Raw genomic sequence first — 17,285 nt, forward strand, 5'->3', positions numbered from 1 at the left:
GCCTTACAATATCCGGTGGTCTGGTTAAAGTTGGCCAATCTAAGAACTGCACAGACTAAGTTACGATCCAGTATCGTGATGTGAAATCGTTAACAATGTTAAGCTGCCTAGGGCAGCATAGCGGTAGAAACTAGGGATGGTGTGAGCGTGAGGTTCACGTTCGCGTTATGTGTGTGAACCTAAAAAATTTAGAGGTTCACGTACACAAACGAACCTTGTTAAGTTCTGCACTATGAAAGTTTCATACATTTCAATTTTCACTTCATTATAGCATCTTTTGTTGAAATTCTTTGCATTGCAACTGCTGACCACTCTATGCATAGCGCTGGCAGCGCTGGCGGAGCTGGAAGCATAAAAGATTAACACTAATCGAGCATGTACCTTGACTATCTCAAAAATTTTACTTGCTTTGCTACAAAAGTTTCATCGAAACGTCCAGTTTTCCGTTTGATGTGAGCTTGACCCGCAATCACACTACATCAAAATCGAAATACTTACGCTCCATATAGGTATAGTCAGTGAATGATGCTTATTAAACCATCGAATACATCGTTGTCTAATGTGAAAAATCTACCAGCCGTATGGGGTCCATCTTGATTTGATATGTTTATTGTATCATAAAAACCAAATACGTGTGATTGGGGTGTTGGCTACTCCTGTATAACTTGTTAACGGGATAATATCGGTAGTAGGTATAGAAACTAGGGATGGTCTGAACCTCATGACGTCACGTGACGTCATATTGATAATTCCTACCCTACATTTCAGTGAAGTGATATATGTTAATGTACAGTGTACATGATATCCAGCGCCGAGTCGGGCCTCATAATGTCACTATGCTGCAGTACATATACTGACTTTTTAAACGTCGCCAAATGTATCAACTGTGAAGCAATCAAATGATATAATTATCCCACAAAATCAATATCTTCCGTCATTTTGCCAACAAATTCGACGAGGACTTGCATGGGAATATAATCATACGTCTAGGCCAGACCGGACAATGTATTCGGAGTCTGAGAGTTCCTACGTTGATATTAAGCAGGGTGTAAAACGGGTTTTACCCCATTAACAATAAGTTATACTGCAGTGGGCAGTGGCCAACACTTCAATCACACGTATTTGGTTTTACTGATACAATAAACATGTGAAACCGAGAGGGACCCCTTACGCTTGCTAGATTTATTACATCTGACACTGATATCAAGTTCATTAATTGGTTGAATAAGCATCAATCGCTTTTCGGTCTTGATATTATGTGATTGCGAGTCAAGCTCATAGCAGAGAGTCACTAAGTATTGTAACAAAGCCAGTAAAATTTTTGAGATTGTCCGAGTGCATGCTCGTTTAGTGTTGATTTTTTTAATGCTACCAGTGTCATGCATATACTGGCCGCAGTTATAGTGCAATAAATTTCAACCAACGATGTTAGAATGATGTGAAAATCTTAATAAATGAAAAAGGTTCACAGTGCAGAACCTATCAAGGTTCGTTTGTGAAAGTGAACCTCTAAATTTCCAAGGTTCACACCCAGAACGCGAACGTGACCCTCACGTTAACACCATCCCTAATAGAAACCCGTTTTAGACTCTGCTCCAATATCAATTTAGCAACCCTGAGACGCCGAATAGTTTGTTGGCAAAGCGACGCAAAATATTGATTTTATGGGGTTATTATATCATTTGATTGCTCCAGTTGATACATTTGGCGACGGTTTAAAAGTCAGTATGAGTAGTGAAGGTTGAATCGTTTGTTGCCGTCCAATCAGAGAGCGCCACGTCATCGTAATTGCCACGCCCATTTTCATACCCTAAGGGTACATTCATCTGCTACGTCATCTGTGCCACATCATCATCAAGCGCCACGCCTATAGTGCCACATCATCCATCCATTGCTATATCATCGCTGCATTGATTGCCGCATCTTGATACTTTTCTCAGATATTGTATTATGTGTATTTAGGACTAATATCATCCATCCATATTTTTTAAACCTGATTTTATGTGTACAAGTTACGGTTTCTGCAGTTTCCACATTTTACGACTTATGATTGCCGCGTCAAAACTTACATTGGCACTTTACTCAGTCTCCTTGAAATAGCATTGTATAGTGTACGAGTTCATTTTATTTCGAAAAAAAGAGCATATCAATGATATCGTTGATCGTTATTGCATCGATTCACTAGCTGAAATCCTCCAGATCGGTTGATGTTTCGAGGTACACCGCTTTGCTGCCGTCCGACACTGCGATCCGAGTTCTTGCGTTCGATCTGACCGTTTTGTTTGATGTAGCGATCACTGGCTTGTAGTATATACGATACGAGCGGAAGGTTGGGATTATGAACAACTACGCTAGGCGAATAGATGACGAATTCATCAGCTCGCAGTATAACCGCTACCTGTATAATGTTTGCATGTCGAGTATAAGGGTATTTAACTCGGCACTAAAATGCCAGCGGAATAGCCGCAGGGACCCGGTTCTCGTTGCTATAATTAAACGAACACCTTCGCCGCAGGTACGCGATCACCGACGTTATAATGATAGGGACAAATTAGCCGCATGAAAGCGAGTCTAATGAATATAACGACAGACAACAAGTTAGTTGAAAAGTAAAACTAATCGTGACCGATGCAAGACGGCGTGAAACAACGCTTTCGCTCGATTCTTGTAGTGACCACAATTCATACGATTCAGTCCTTTTCATGTCACTAGAATGAGGGTGATTAAACCGACAGTGAAACGCCGCTTCACAATTGCAAGTTAGTGTAATGCAAATTTTACCCCTTCAAGGGTTATAAAAGTATGGACGGCAAAAGGTATAATTTTGGGTCGACATGGTGCCTTAGCTATCTATCAATAGGTATGTAATATTTGTTGAAATAGTTGCTATTGATCATAGACCAAGCTTGCTTTCAGAGCTGGAAACTAAACGCATATGAAAATTTACCTAGGTGTTCCCCACACGCATCAAATGTAGGCCTACTCAAGTGTTTATGAGGTGGCGAATAGTTCGACGGTTGTTGGCATGCAAGGACGTCACATAGAATTGTGGAGTTTTCTGTAAACTATAATCCATTGATCTATTTTCAATCACTATATTTTTCATTAATCTAAACTAAGTACTGTTAGTAGGCAAACCCTAGGAAAGTATATCCTCTGATAAAAGCAGGAGTAATTTGTTATCCGTGAAATAAATAGATGGTGCGACTCTAATGGACATAAAGAAATGAAACTTTTGTAAAGTAGATATTTTTCGGTATGCTAAATTCGGCTACGCGGTGCTAGACTTCTTGGCCGCATGAAATAGGATGTTTTAGCTTCAACCTCAACGCATTAGCACACCGAATTTAAATATAGGCGATAAATAATATACAGTAGCTCCAATTTTAATGAAAAAAATAAAAATAAAAAAGCGTGAAAAATTGCATTTATCCTGGAACGCACCAAGAAAAACCGTATGAATTTATAAAGTAGTTAGAAAACTACACTATTCCGCTACACTAAAGACTTAAACAATCCGGATTTTGTATGGTGTATACTAATTTTACATTGCGGAGTATTCAGTAAAGTTCAATCCAGTGAATTCGCGTAGGCTATGCATACAAATGAGGAAAGTTACATCAGCGCGTGTTAACTAGTTGTATTATGTAGCTTGCAATTCATGCAAGTTTCGAAACTTCCACACTGAGTCTTTTAAAATAGATAGAAACGAAAAAAACTAATCGAAAAAATTTACGAAGTTTGGATGCGGCATATTTAGGTTTTCTAAAAATTATTCATACCCATGACTCGAAATATTGTTAACTAACTTATCATGTTCTGAAGTCTCATACATGCACCGACTCTGTGCATTCAATGTAGGGGTAGCTGACTTGGAGACAGAAAAACATACATATTTGACCGTAACATGGTCTTAGTATGAACCGACATGCATTCGACTTGTGGAAAAATGTGTCGCACACTATTTCACCGAGATTACAACCCTTTCGCGGATATTCGTTGGTGCTATCGATACGGTGAACAGCACGTTATGTATAGCGATATCTCCACAGTCAAATACGCGAACCATGCACAACCATATACCCAGACTTTCGTTGAATATTCACGACACCAACAAATCTGTACATCTCCTTTCCCTCGACATCAATGATAGAATCCTCATCCCAATGCGCAGTACGAATGGTGGGTTCATCGGGTGTAAAATCCAAATCAAATGACACCAAGGTCTGCTTTCTCATTTTCAATATTTCCACCACCGCGTCTTGTCTGTGTCTTAGCACTACCGTGTGAGGATGGCGAAATCTGTGGGTGGTAACACGGATGGACATGATATTCTTCGATATGATCAACTGAAACCACGGATGTGGTGGGTTAGAGTCTTGTCGTGATGGTCCGTTTCGAAATGCAAGCGGATGAACTAGACCAAAAGTTTCGAAGATGTGTTTTATAATTGCTCTAGGTGTGAAATAGACATCGCACTCTTGCGGGGAAACAACACGAATTCAGTCTTCACACCGCAGAAACGCAGCCGCTTGGTTAACATCACAAAACCGCAATTGAACTCAAGATTGCCATACACGGAATCGCTGTTAACGATGTCTGACTGCGGCGTTTCGACGAGTAACGAATTCTCGTATTTGGTATTGATTGTGACACATAGTCAAAACAGCGACAGTTTTCACAACCCGATACATACATTGAACCAACTGATGTAAGGTGAAACACTACGTTCGCAGCAAAAAACTTTGCAGGGTATGACCACCACCAACATATAGAGTAGTGAGTGAGTAATTATCCTACATACCCCGATTTTACTATATTCCGAGATCCGGATCACGATTCAAGTCTAGCTGAGAATCCGAACCACCCTGTGAAGTTGATATATCAAGTTGTGAACCGTGAAAGGGTTGTAATCTCGGTGAAATAGTGTGCGACACATTTTTCCACAAGTCGAATGCATGTCGGTTCATACTAAGACCATGTTACGGTCAAATATGTATGTTTTTCTGTCTCCAAGTCAGCTACCCCTACATTGAATGCACAGAGTCGGTGCATGTATGAGACTTCAGAACATGATAAGTTAGTTAACAATATTTCGAGTCATGGGTATGAATAATTTTTAGAAAACCTAAATATGCCGCATCCAAACTTCGTAAATTTTTTCGATTAGTTTTTTTCGTTTCTATCTATTTTAAAAGACTCAGTGTGGAAGTTTCGAAACTTGCATGAATTGCAAGCTACATAATACAACTAGTTAACACGCGCTGATGTAACTTTCCTCATTTGTATGCATAGCCTACGCGAATTCACTGGATTGAACTTTACTGAATACTCCGCAATGTAAAATTAGTATACACCATACAAAATCCGGATTGTTTAAGTCTTTAGTGTAGCGGAATAGTGTAGTTTTCTAACTACTTTATAAATTCATACGGTTTTTCTTGGTGCGTTCCAGGATAAATGCAATTTTTCACGCTTTTTTATTTTTATTTTTTTCATTAAAATTGGAGCTACTGTATATTATTTATCGCCTATATTTAAATTCGGTGTGCTAATGCGTTGAGGTTGAAGCTAAAACATCCTATTTCATGCGGCCAAGAAGTCTAGCACCGCGTAGCCGAATTTAGCATACCGAAAAATATCTACTTTACAAAAGTTTCATTTCTTTATGTCCATTAGAGTCGCACCATCTATTTATTTCACGGATAACAAATTACTCCTGCTTTTATCAGAGGATATACTTTCCTAGGGTTTGCCTACTAACAGTACTTAGTTTAGATTAATGAAAAATATAGTGATTGAAAATAGATCAATGGATTATAGTTTACAGAAAACTCCACAATTCTATGTGACGTCCTTGCATGCCAACAACCGTCGAACTATTCGCCACCTCATAAACACTTGAGTAGGCCTACATTTGATGCGTGTGGGGAACACCTAGGTAAATTTTCATATGCGTTTAGTTTCCAGCTCTGAAAGCAAGCTTGGTCTATGATCAATAGCAACTATTTCAACAAATATTACATACCTATTGATAGATAGCTAAGGCACCATGTCGACCCAAAATTATACCTTTTGCCGTCCATACTTTTATAACCCTTGAAGGGGTAAAATTTGCATTACACTAACTTGCAATTGTGAAGCGGCGTTTCACTGTCGGTTTAATCACCCTCATTCTAGTGACATGAAAAGGACTGAATCGTATGAATTGTGGTCACTACAAGAATCGAGCGAAAGCGTTGTTTCACGCCGTCTTGCATCGGTCACGATTAGTTTTACTTTTCAACTAACTTGTTGTCTGTCGTTATATTCATTAGACTCGCTTTCATGCGGCTAATTTGTCCCTATCATTATAACGTCGGTGATCGCGTACCTGCGGCGAAGGTGTTCGTTTAATTATAGCAACGAGAACCGGGTCCCTGCGGCTATTCCGCTGGCATTTTAGTGCCGAGTTAAATACCCTTATACTCGACATGCAAACATTATACAGGTAGCGGTTATACTGCGAGCTGATGAATTCGTCATCTATTCGCCTAGCGTAGTTGTTCATAATCCCAACCTTCCGCTCGTATCGTATATACTACAAGCCAGTGATCGCTACATCAAACAAAACGGTCAGATCGAACGCAAGAACTCGGATCGCAGTGTCGGACGGCAGCAAAGCGGTGTACCTCGAAACATCAACCGATCTGGAGGATTTCAGCTAGTGAATCGATGCAATAACGATCAACGATATCATTGATATGCTCTTTTTTCGAAATAAAATGAACTCGTACACTATACAATGCTATTTCAAGGAGACTGAGTAAAGTGCCAATGTAAGTTTTGACGCGGCAATCATAAGTCGTAAAATGTGGAAACTGCAGAAACCGTAACTTGTACACATAAAATCAGGTTTAAAAAATATGGATGGATGATATTAGTCCTAAATACACATAATACAATATCTGAGAAAAGTATCAAGATGCGGCAATCAATGCAGCGATGATATAGCAATGGATGGATGATGTGGCACTATAGGCGTGGCGCTTGATGATGATGTGGCACAGATGACGTAGCAGATGAATGTACCCTTAGGGTATGAAAATGGGCGTGGCAATTACGATGACGTGGCGCTCTCTGATTGGACGGCAACAAACGATTCAACCTTCACTACTAGTATGTACTTCAGCATTGTGGCATAAAGTGACCCGAGTTGTCGCTCGGTATTCTGTACACTACTATTTCAAATCAGTGAAATGTAGGGCTGGAATTAGCAGTATGACGTCACATGACGTCATGAGGTTCACGTTCGCGTTCACACAAAACCTTTCAAAAAGGTTCGCGTTCACACGACCCTGAACCTTCTAGCTAGAGGTTCACACCATCCCTAGTAGAAACACAAAAAACTGCGCCCGCAAGTGCGAAGTCTAGGGCTTCCGCGAATGGATCCACCAAATTCCTTGTCGAAGTTTCAAGAGAATGCATTATATTTTATGTTGTGCATGTCAGGTTTCAATAACAATATACGGTAATTGAAATTGTAAGTGTAATTAGCCAAAAAAATTATCAAATTACAATTACACAAAATAAAAATGCTTCACTAACAATTGCAATTACAATTACGTGAAAAATGTAATTATTACACTCAGCTCAATTACAAATTACAATTGATCCAACTCTGCTGCGCACGTACACCAACTCACTGCGCAGACCCTTGGACAATAGTGCGTAACGACTAAAAAAAGGTCATCACTTCGGATTTTTGTGCGCAACTTTGATTTTCTGTGCGCGGAGACCGTGTTGGCACTGCGCATTTGCGCACGTGCGAAGCTTAGAGGGAACATTGCTTGTGATGAGTTAAGTATTGGAGATAGTCAAACATTCAAAAATCGGTAGTTGACTGCTGAACCAGGATATGTGATACCAATCATCATCATTGGTTTATTAGCAATTTTATCAGTTCAATACACCACAAAAAATGCGATACAATGAAAAGAAAGGAAGATGTCGAAGCGACTAGGAGTTGTCTATGGAATCAGACACCCACCTTGGCCTATAGGCGATGTAAAGAGGAGGCATGCACACTGAATGAAAGTAAAGAAGATAGTATAGAAAAAGGAAGCGACAAGAAATAGGGCGGCATGTCATGGGAAACGAGATCGATAGGTCAGCGGGATACTGCTCCACACATCAGGTCCGGCATATTTGATGGAGCGATGATCTTTTCGGTCGATCATATGATATTTTGTGCGCTTTTGATTCAGAGGTAAAGAAGTCATTGAAATATTCGGGGCAACGATCGCAGTGAAATTGATACATAAACTTGGCGATTTCTACTTTCCGCATATCTTCTATGTTTAGGACGCCGAATCTCTTCAGCAGCGACTTCTTGGATGGGCAGCCAGGCCCCTTTGGGGCCCTGGCTATGATTCGGAGTACTTTAAGCTGTATAGTTTCTGCAGTGGCTTGAGTGCAGTTTTACTGGCAGCCCCCCAACAGAGGATGCCATAATGTAACTTCGATTGGATTAAGGATTTAAAGAGTATCAGAATAACCCATGCTGGCATGAAGCGCCCAAGGCTGTAGAACAGGCCGCACTTCGGAGATAATTTAGTTCCTAGGGACTGAATATGACTCTTCCAGGACATGTTCGAGTCCAGTAAAACCCCGAGATATTTGCCATTATCTGTGTTGGAAACGGGCTGACCAGCGATATTAACGGTAAGGTTATTTTTTGAATTTACTGTCAGCAATTGGGATTTCGAGGCGTTTATGCAAAGGTTGTTCTGGGCCGTCCACTCGTGGACTTTAGGCATTTGGTCACCAGTCATGGCATCCAGCTCTGCCGTCGAAGATGCGGAAGAGAGGAGGTGAGTATCATCAGCGAACAGTGTGGTGCTCAATGAGGAGGTTTTTAAAATGTCGTTGACATATAAGGTGAAGAGGACCGGTCCAAGTACTGAGCCTTGGGGCACACCACAGGTCACCAGGTGAGGAGAGGACAAGGTGTTTGAGATCGCAACCATTTGTTGGCGTCCAGTGAGGTAACTTTTCATGAGCTCAAGTTGTTGGCCCCGAAGTCCGTAACGCGCCAATTTCGAGATGAGAATTTTATGATCTACGCAGTCAAACGCTTTTTTAGATCGAGAAAAATGCTACATCCCACATTTCGCTTCTCTGAGATATCATAATACTGCTCGGCCACTGTTAGGAGGGCATGTGCCATATAATGGGCCATATATTGACCGATATGCAGGCTTATCATTTTTAAAAACCATGATGGGATTTGGTCATAGCCGACGGCCTTGTGGTATTTCAGTTTGTGGATGGCTACTTCTACTTCGTATTTGGTCGTAGGTTAAGCACAATCGACTGGGATATCGATCTCACCTCTGACCTGGCCGACACAGGTTTTGTAATAGAAGAAGCAATATGAGGGCCTACGTTACAAAAATATTCATTGAAGTGATTCGAGATGGCCGCCGGGTCTGAAAGTTTGTTTCCGGTATCCGAATTCACAATTTCCGAAACAGACATATGGCCTTTTTTCCGATGTAGGAGAGAGTTAAGTCCTGACCATGTTTTTCGAGTGTCCTTTTTGTGTCTGTTGAAAAATCTCTCATTGTACTTTGCTTTTGCCTTGGAAATGAGATGCACGGTGCGATTCCTGAAACGTCGAAATCTTTCTCGTTCATGTTCTGGGCAGTTCTTGGTGTCTATTCGGTTATGCCACCGGTTACGTTTACGGATAAGTTGAATCAGCTTTGTGGTCATCCACGGATTTTGCTTCAATTTTCTTTGACTTCTCGGAAGGCACTGTAGAGGTGCAAATTGTTCCAGCAGTGATTCGATAGCAGACATAAACTCTACAAATTTTTCCACAAAGTTGTTTATCGAGATGTGGGGGATGGCTGATGTTTTAAATTGATTGAATGCGGCATCATCGAGCGCTTCTTCGTCCACTAACTCTCGTCGTATGCAGAGGTGATATGTTTCGGGGGGTGTCCTTTGTTGTTCTTGTGGTAGAAAACCAATATGGTTGTGGTCACTGATTTTTGCCGAAATGACAAATGGAATGATTTCGATGTCGCGCGAGTTGGTATACATGTGGTCGATCAAAGTCCTTGACTTATCAAGCCGCTCCACATTTACAAATTCCATTATACCAACGGTTATTCAGCAGGCGGAGGAAGAGTTTGCTAACTCTTACGTTAGAAAGCACCTGGGAAAAGTGGCCAAAATTGTAAATTTAGTAAAAAAATCTTATTTTCGACGTAAAAACAACTCAAGAGCAGAGACTGTGACAAGATGGAATTCGCAGCTTGTTATGTTGCAAAGTGTATTGAAGGAGAACGTATGGTAACCTTACGTAACAGCATAAGAACCCAGCTCTCTGCAATGCCCGCCCCACATAGCTCGGTTTCCAGCAGGGCTGCATTTAAAACAAACATGCTTTAAACAAGGCCCTTGTTTAAAACATGTTTTTTAAGCAATGACGCCACGAGCATTCAAGTGTGACGTCATAGCAGAGTGACATTTACAATTGAAAATATAGGTCCTTTGACGTAATATACCTCCAACCCCTGTCATATACGGACCAAAATATCTTTAACCAGGTCTTCATCGAAATGCATCATTTTACGGTCGGCGGTCATCATCATCAGAACATTCATTCCGTGCCAATGAAATGATCTATATCTATATATGTACCAGAGTTAGACAAATTACATTAATTCAGTTCAATTACAATTACAATTACTCCATGCTAAAAATTAAAAAATACAATTACAATTACATGAAAAATGTAATTCATTACATTCAACTCAATTACAAATTACAAACGTATTGCTCTTTTTTCGACTCCATCATCAATCCGTTGAATTTATATATGGCAAAAACCTTCTAGAAACAGAGTCTTCAAGATTAGCTGTCAGTTTCCGGCAATAGTGGAGGTTGTAGAGTTTTTTAGTTGTTTCATTGCGTTCAGTAAGCCAAGCACTACGGGACAAATGCAAAAGAATGTTACAATATTTTCTCATTCAACTTGCTGCATTGCTTCCTTTAAATGCAGTAGCACATTCACGAGCTCACTCCATGCCAAATAATCTTGATTTGTTATATTTTCCCGTGACTATAGATCAAGGTGAGAGCCGCGTTAACTGCATCGTGGTCCTTTAATTGACGGGTATTTACGTATCATGAATGAAAAGTGAATAGCTTTGTGATTGTTGCTAATTACGTCGCTACGGTTGCCAAAGAGCACCTCTTTACCGATTTGAATTTATGAATGAACACTAAACAGTAATTGTAATTATAATGTAATTTAAACATGCAATGGAGTAATTGTAATTATAATTGTATTTGTAATTGATCTGAATTTATGTCATTGATCCAACTCTGGTGCGCAGACTCAAAAGTTAGAGGGAGCATTGATCACAAGCTATTGATTTGAATAGAGCTTTTGTTAATGCTTTTTGAGTGGCATCATACGAAGCAAACCGCTAGAGAGAAATTTGAAAAAATGACTTGATAGGTGGTTGGCTCTGGTCTGCCTTTGTCTTATTGGTGTTTTATTTTGAGGTTTATATATTTCGGATAAAGATTGGGAGAACATCTATTCGAATGCGTGATCAAGTTTGATGAAGCATTGCTGGTTGAAAACTTGAATTTCTTTTTGCAATTGTTGCAGCAGCCTCAGTATTGAACAACGATTTAAGAAAACTATGACAATGGTGTTAGAAATAATTCAGCACAGGTTTCAGAGGAGTTTATTTGCTGTTCATCCGTTTTTGAAATATAAAGATTAAAATTATATTGTAATTTACTAAGTCTTCTGTTGCTACTGAAGTATGGGAAACAGTTTAGCATGGCTGCATTATCATAGTTAACGAGGCACGCACAGCACACCGATGTAAATAAGCTTATTATAGTTACTTTATGTTGTGCTTGCCAGGCCTCAATAGCAATATACCACAATTGAAATTGTAATTAGGAATTTTTTTTAATCAAATTACTATTATAATTACACAAAATATAGATGCTTTAATTACAATTACATGAAAAAATGTAATAATTACATTCAGCTAAATCACAAATTACAATTGATCCAATTCTTATACGTACTATCGCTGTCAAACGACTATTTCGCGTGTTCCAACAATCCCATATCGTATGCGTCGGCTCCATCTGGTGGTAACCGTCCGTAGGCTCGTACGGCATGTCTTTTTGGAAATATTTATACACAATTATGGCATAATTATGCTACTTAAAAAAGAACACATTTTTGTGTTTTTAAAAAGTGACTTAGTTTAAAACACTGTTTAAACATGTTTTAAACAGAAAACAATAATTTGTTTTAAATGCAACCCTATAGTCTCTAGACTTCGACAGTCAATGAAAGCGTATATAGTTATAACAGCTTCTCATAGCATCTTAATCACTTGAGTCATGGCCTAATAACATACTTGAGTAGATTCAAAGTCAGTCAATTCTACTTGAAGTAGTTTTAGGTGAACTATAACAGCACTATGCTCCTACTCATACTTGCGTCGCTAATTCTACTTGAGAGGGAGAGAGATATGATTTTCTTTTTTGCCTGTACCATCGAGATGCTTTGACGACGGAGTTGCGATACGGCCCTGAGCTCATCTAGTCTGCGCCCCCCGTTTTTTCTCCTCCATGCTATCCGTGACTGCTGAGCGCCTAGGATAAGTAATTGTACAATAAACAGGGATAAGTTTCCTTAAGACTCGTAATATTCATGATGAACCGTTGGGTTTAATCAGTATCATTATGTTCATTAGTATCCATCATCGACCTCGCCCTCCGCCACATGCCACCTCATTTTGTCGCTTGCGTCTTATATTCTCTGCATTACTTTTCATTCAGTGTGCATGCCTCTTATTTACTTCGCCTAGGCTAAGGTGGGTGTCTGATCTTGAAGGCTACTCCAAGTTGTTTCGACACCTTTCCATCTTTTCATTGTATCGCAGTCTTGTGATGTTTTTGAAACGATGAAAATATTAATAAACCTGATTGATCCTAAGCCTGCGTGCTGCCGCGCAGAAGAGCATCTGAAACCCAGAGATTGGTGGGTTCACTATTTTCATATCCATATTTTGTTACTGATTTGAGATCCAATATTCACCTCGCTTTATGACCAAATATAAGTCCGTCCGACAATTTTGGTAATTACATGCAAAAGTAGTATGAAAATTGTAAATTAGTAGAAATTCCGTGTCCAGTTCCGAGCGAGATAGTGTAATGGCTTCTCGAGCGGCAGGTCGTGGGTTCGATCCCCGGCCGGGTCATACCAAAGACTCGAAAATTGGTATCCGCAACTATCCTGCTAGGCGCTCAGCAATCACGGATAGCATGGAGGAGAAAAAAAACGGGAGCGCAGACTAGATGACCTCATGGGGCCGTATCGCAACTCCGTCGTCAAAGCATCTCGATGGTGCAGGCGAAAAAGAATATCATATCTCTCTCATAATGCGCGCGGCCTTACCTCATTTTACGTCTAGACATGTTCATTGTTCAACAACCAACATCCATTTTCACATGGAGCGATTGCCACAGAGAACAAGAAATTACAATTTCCATATCTAGACAAAAACCATCACACAATCAAACACGACAAACTGTTTTTTTGATGTTTATTTTCAAGCTAGAACCTGTAGCACGAATCTTTAAAAGAACTACGCGGCTCACACCATGGGGAACTAATCAAAGAGACCGAATCCCATATCGTCATCAGATTCTTCTTCCGACTCTTCCTTGACTTCCTCTTTGGCTGAAAAGGATATTGTATCAGGTCAGGTAAGCATGACATTTGACCAATATTTATCCCACAACTACAGAATTTGTTTCAGCCATCGGGAAAAGTCAACCAACGGGTTCAACAGGCATCAGCGTTTTTGAAGATGAACTCCAGTGGTTCATTGACTACATAACACAAAATCTGTTAAATGGAAAGTAATTAACGACGCAAGCGAATCTTTAATAGTGTCATTAGTATTTGCTCTAACACTTAGCACAGATAACTGAGGATATGATTTGGCTGCTCAGCGGGATAGGAGAAATTTCATAGTAAAACTCAAATTTTGCGCATTCGGTTTTCATCATCACAGCCAAACATACCGATGTTAACAATAACAGAGTACTGCAACAAAAAAATCAGCGACATACCTTCTTCAGCGGCCGGTGCGTCTCCACCAGCAGCTGCGCCGCCGCCACCACCACCAGCAGATCCACTACCCACACCAACGTTGCTGATCAATGATTTGACATCTATTCCTTCCAATGCCTGTAGAACAAGGCACAATTGTAAGATTCACATGGAAATACTCCGGGCAGTACCGTAATCATAATACATTGTTAATCAAGCAAAGGGAGGACAAACCAAAATAAGCTCAATTTTCAATGGACTTTGCAATTAAGAGCATAGACAGTGGTGAAGTTCGAATGCTTGAAAAACGCACGTATAGCACAAATTACCCAATCTATTAAACAAGTCTTTGACATGTCTATGTGACGTATTGGTAGGGTTGCCGGTGAACCCGGCCCTCGGGAAATTTTGTATTAACAACTATTAATACGAATCATTAAACTAATAATCATATTATCAAGTGATTTTCAATATTGCACGGAGGTCAGGGCATGCGTAGATCACGCAGTCATGGCGTGATTGGATCACGGATTGCGTAAGTGCGGGAGATAACGCGACGCTCACATATCAACCACGCGTGGTCTGCTCGTTATTGCAACTGTAGGTTGGGGGTGGGGCATTAGGGTTGGGTAGGCGGGATATTAGGGTTGGTGGTGGGTTAGGGTTCAAGTTGGGGGTTAAGGTATCCCAAGATTACGGTTAGGGGTGGAGGGACATTAGGGTTGGGGGGATATTAGGGTTGGAGGATATAAGGGTTGGTTGTGGGTTAGGGTATCTCAAGATTAGGGTTAGGGGAGGAGGGACATTAGGGTTGGGGGATATTAGGGTTGGAGGAGGGGGATATTAGGGTTGGTAGTGGGTTAGGGTATCCCAAGATTAGGGTGCCCTGACATGAATATCCCCAACCATTTCATTTATATTTTCGGAATCAGTGCGACAGTAGCTTTTGATCAAGACCAAATTCAGTAAATTCTGCCCTCTGGAAGATAACTTTTGAATTGCCAGAAATCCTACAGTCGCTGCCGCAAAATAATTCCGAATATAGCCACAGCGAAGCTGCAAAATCGATCGTTGCCATTCCATGTTCAGATTCGATTAATTCCAGTAACCAATCACAGTGAACTGGTAGCGTGCGTGGAGGAGTCTTGATAGTTGTTAATACGCTTTAATGCAAAATTTCCCGAGGGCCGAGTTCACTGGTAATCATTGGTAGGACTTGCAAGTGCATCGTCATAACTCATAAGCATAATCAGCCTTAAGCGTATTATAAGTTTAAACCGATAGAGTGCACTATGTGGCGTTATCGTAAAGCTGTTGTCAACGACCTGACATATCAATATCGCTTTCTGTCACACGTCACTTCATTTTGTAGCTTGTCTTTTTGTAAATTATCTTCTTTCAATTTTCATTTAGTGTGCACTGTGCATGCCTCCTTTTTACATCGCCTAGGCACGGATGGGTGTCTTGATTTCAATGACTACTTCAAGTCGTTTTGACACCCTTCTATCTTTTCATTGTATCGCAGTCTTGTGGTGCTTTGAATTTATGAAAATTCTTTAAAAACTCAACCGAAATGTCCACAACTTGCGATCTGAAAGAAAACCAACTATTCCTCCAGATTTCCATTGAATATAATATTTTGGTATTTATGTCAACAAAACAACTATCTTAATTCGTTCAGGAGACACTTCATTGCTCTAATTTAGTAGCAAGGGTCACAGTTCTATCATTATCAATATTTTTGACAGCGCACTACACATCAGCAGGTTGTACATCCCTGGACTTTATTCGCGAATAACGGGAGTTCGTCAAAATATCATGATTTGCCGGTTGAATAAAGTTATAAACCGCAGAAACAGTGGCACTGACGACAATATAAGTTGGCGTTCTGCTATGCTCCCGCTTGGTCGTAATCTGGTGTTTGACCTGCGTATGTGTTGAGGGATACAAGATATATATTTTACTGTAAATGCAGACATTGGAATTTGGTTGATTAATATTAAATCATGATTCCGGTCTCCATGTAAGCTGCATATAAAGGCTATAAACGATAGTGCGAATAACTACTCATTAGGAAATTTTCCATAAAACTCTGAACTCACGCCTCCTCGAAGTTCGGTGACAATATCACTGAGCTGTTCCTACAGTGTTGACTAGAGTTAACCCACAACACCGCATTCGGCTAGTTATAGTGTGGTCTAATGAAAATGCTTGACACTTGCTATCTTGAGGACTCAAATATTATAGTAGTATATCATACAAAATGATCTCAACACTTATTACAAATGTGCTGTATATTATAAATATTATTCAATCTACTTAGAATAGCTTCGCGGGCCGTATGCGGCCCGCATTTTTGACACCCCTGTCTTAGGAGCAAGCGTATATTTTCTTTTGGAAGGTAGTACAGATAGAAAACGTTCAAATATAATATGCAGTTATGTTATGACGGCTATAAACTAAGACTTACTTTGGCAAAGAGACCAGGCCAGAATGGTTCAACGGAGACTTTGGCGGCTTTAAGCAGGGTGGTTATCTTGTCCGCCTAAAAGATTCAGTGCATAGCTTAAGAAATTATTAACAGCAAATTCTCAAATATCCGAAACGGGACGCAGTATAATACACATCCTATATGGTACATACTTTTGACATCAAAATCGTCACACAAGTGACACTACTATGCGCTAAGTAATAAGATATGTTAGATTCGACGTTAGCACAGGTAATTTCTTCATAACAAGCCACAGACAGCCTGCAAATTATCGAAATGAGGTACTTTTTGACATATTTCAACTATTCCAGAAGTACTTACGGTGACGTCGATTTCGTCGTCAGTGAGGATAAGAGCCGAATATACGCAGGCAAGTTCAGAATTAGAAGCCATCTTGTTGTGATTTGTAGTGTATATATTTGTTGATGATCACGCAGATTGATGCACGTCGCCGATACAAGTCGACCTTAGCTCGATGAGAACAGAGCACCTCCCACGGCAACAATCACAAGCTAAAAGAGACAGACACATGTCGAGTCGCTCTAACGATCACGAAGGTGAGCCATAATATTTGGACTCCACTTATAACTTCGTTTATTCAATATTTTTCCTAATTTTAAACGATAAAAATGTCGAAAGAGCGCA

The 17,285-nt window shown here is 40.1% G+C and overlaps 1 protein-coding gene across 1 annotated transcript; it reads right to left on the bottom strand.

Moving 5' to 3' along the window:
• Positions 1-13,623: 13,623 nt before the first annotated feature.
• LOC145445125 (large ribosomal subunit protein P1-like) lies at positions 13,624-17,166 on the bottom strand. Its single transcript, XM_080323261.1, has 4 exons — positions 16,962-17,166; positions 16,620-16,694; positions 14,170-14,287; positions 13,624-13,774 (listed from the first exon to the last, which is right to left on the bottom strand). The coding sequence occupies exons 1-4, from the start codon at positions 17,031-17,033 to the stop codon at positions 13,704-13,706; spliced, it is 336 nt and encodes a 111-aa protein (XP_080179387.1). The 5' UTR covers positions 17,034-17,166; the 3' UTR covers positions 13,624-13,703.
• Positions 17,167-17,285: the final 119 nt, after the last annotated feature.

Source organism: Botryllus schlosseri, chromosome 8 (assembly GCF_051294905.1).
Source record: "Botryllus schlosseri isolate E-star chromosome 8, Bs_hap1, whole genome shotgun sequence".
Lineage (NCBI taxonomy): Eukaryota > Metazoa > Chordata > Ascidiacea > Stolidobranchia > Styelidae > Botryllus > Botryllus schlosseri.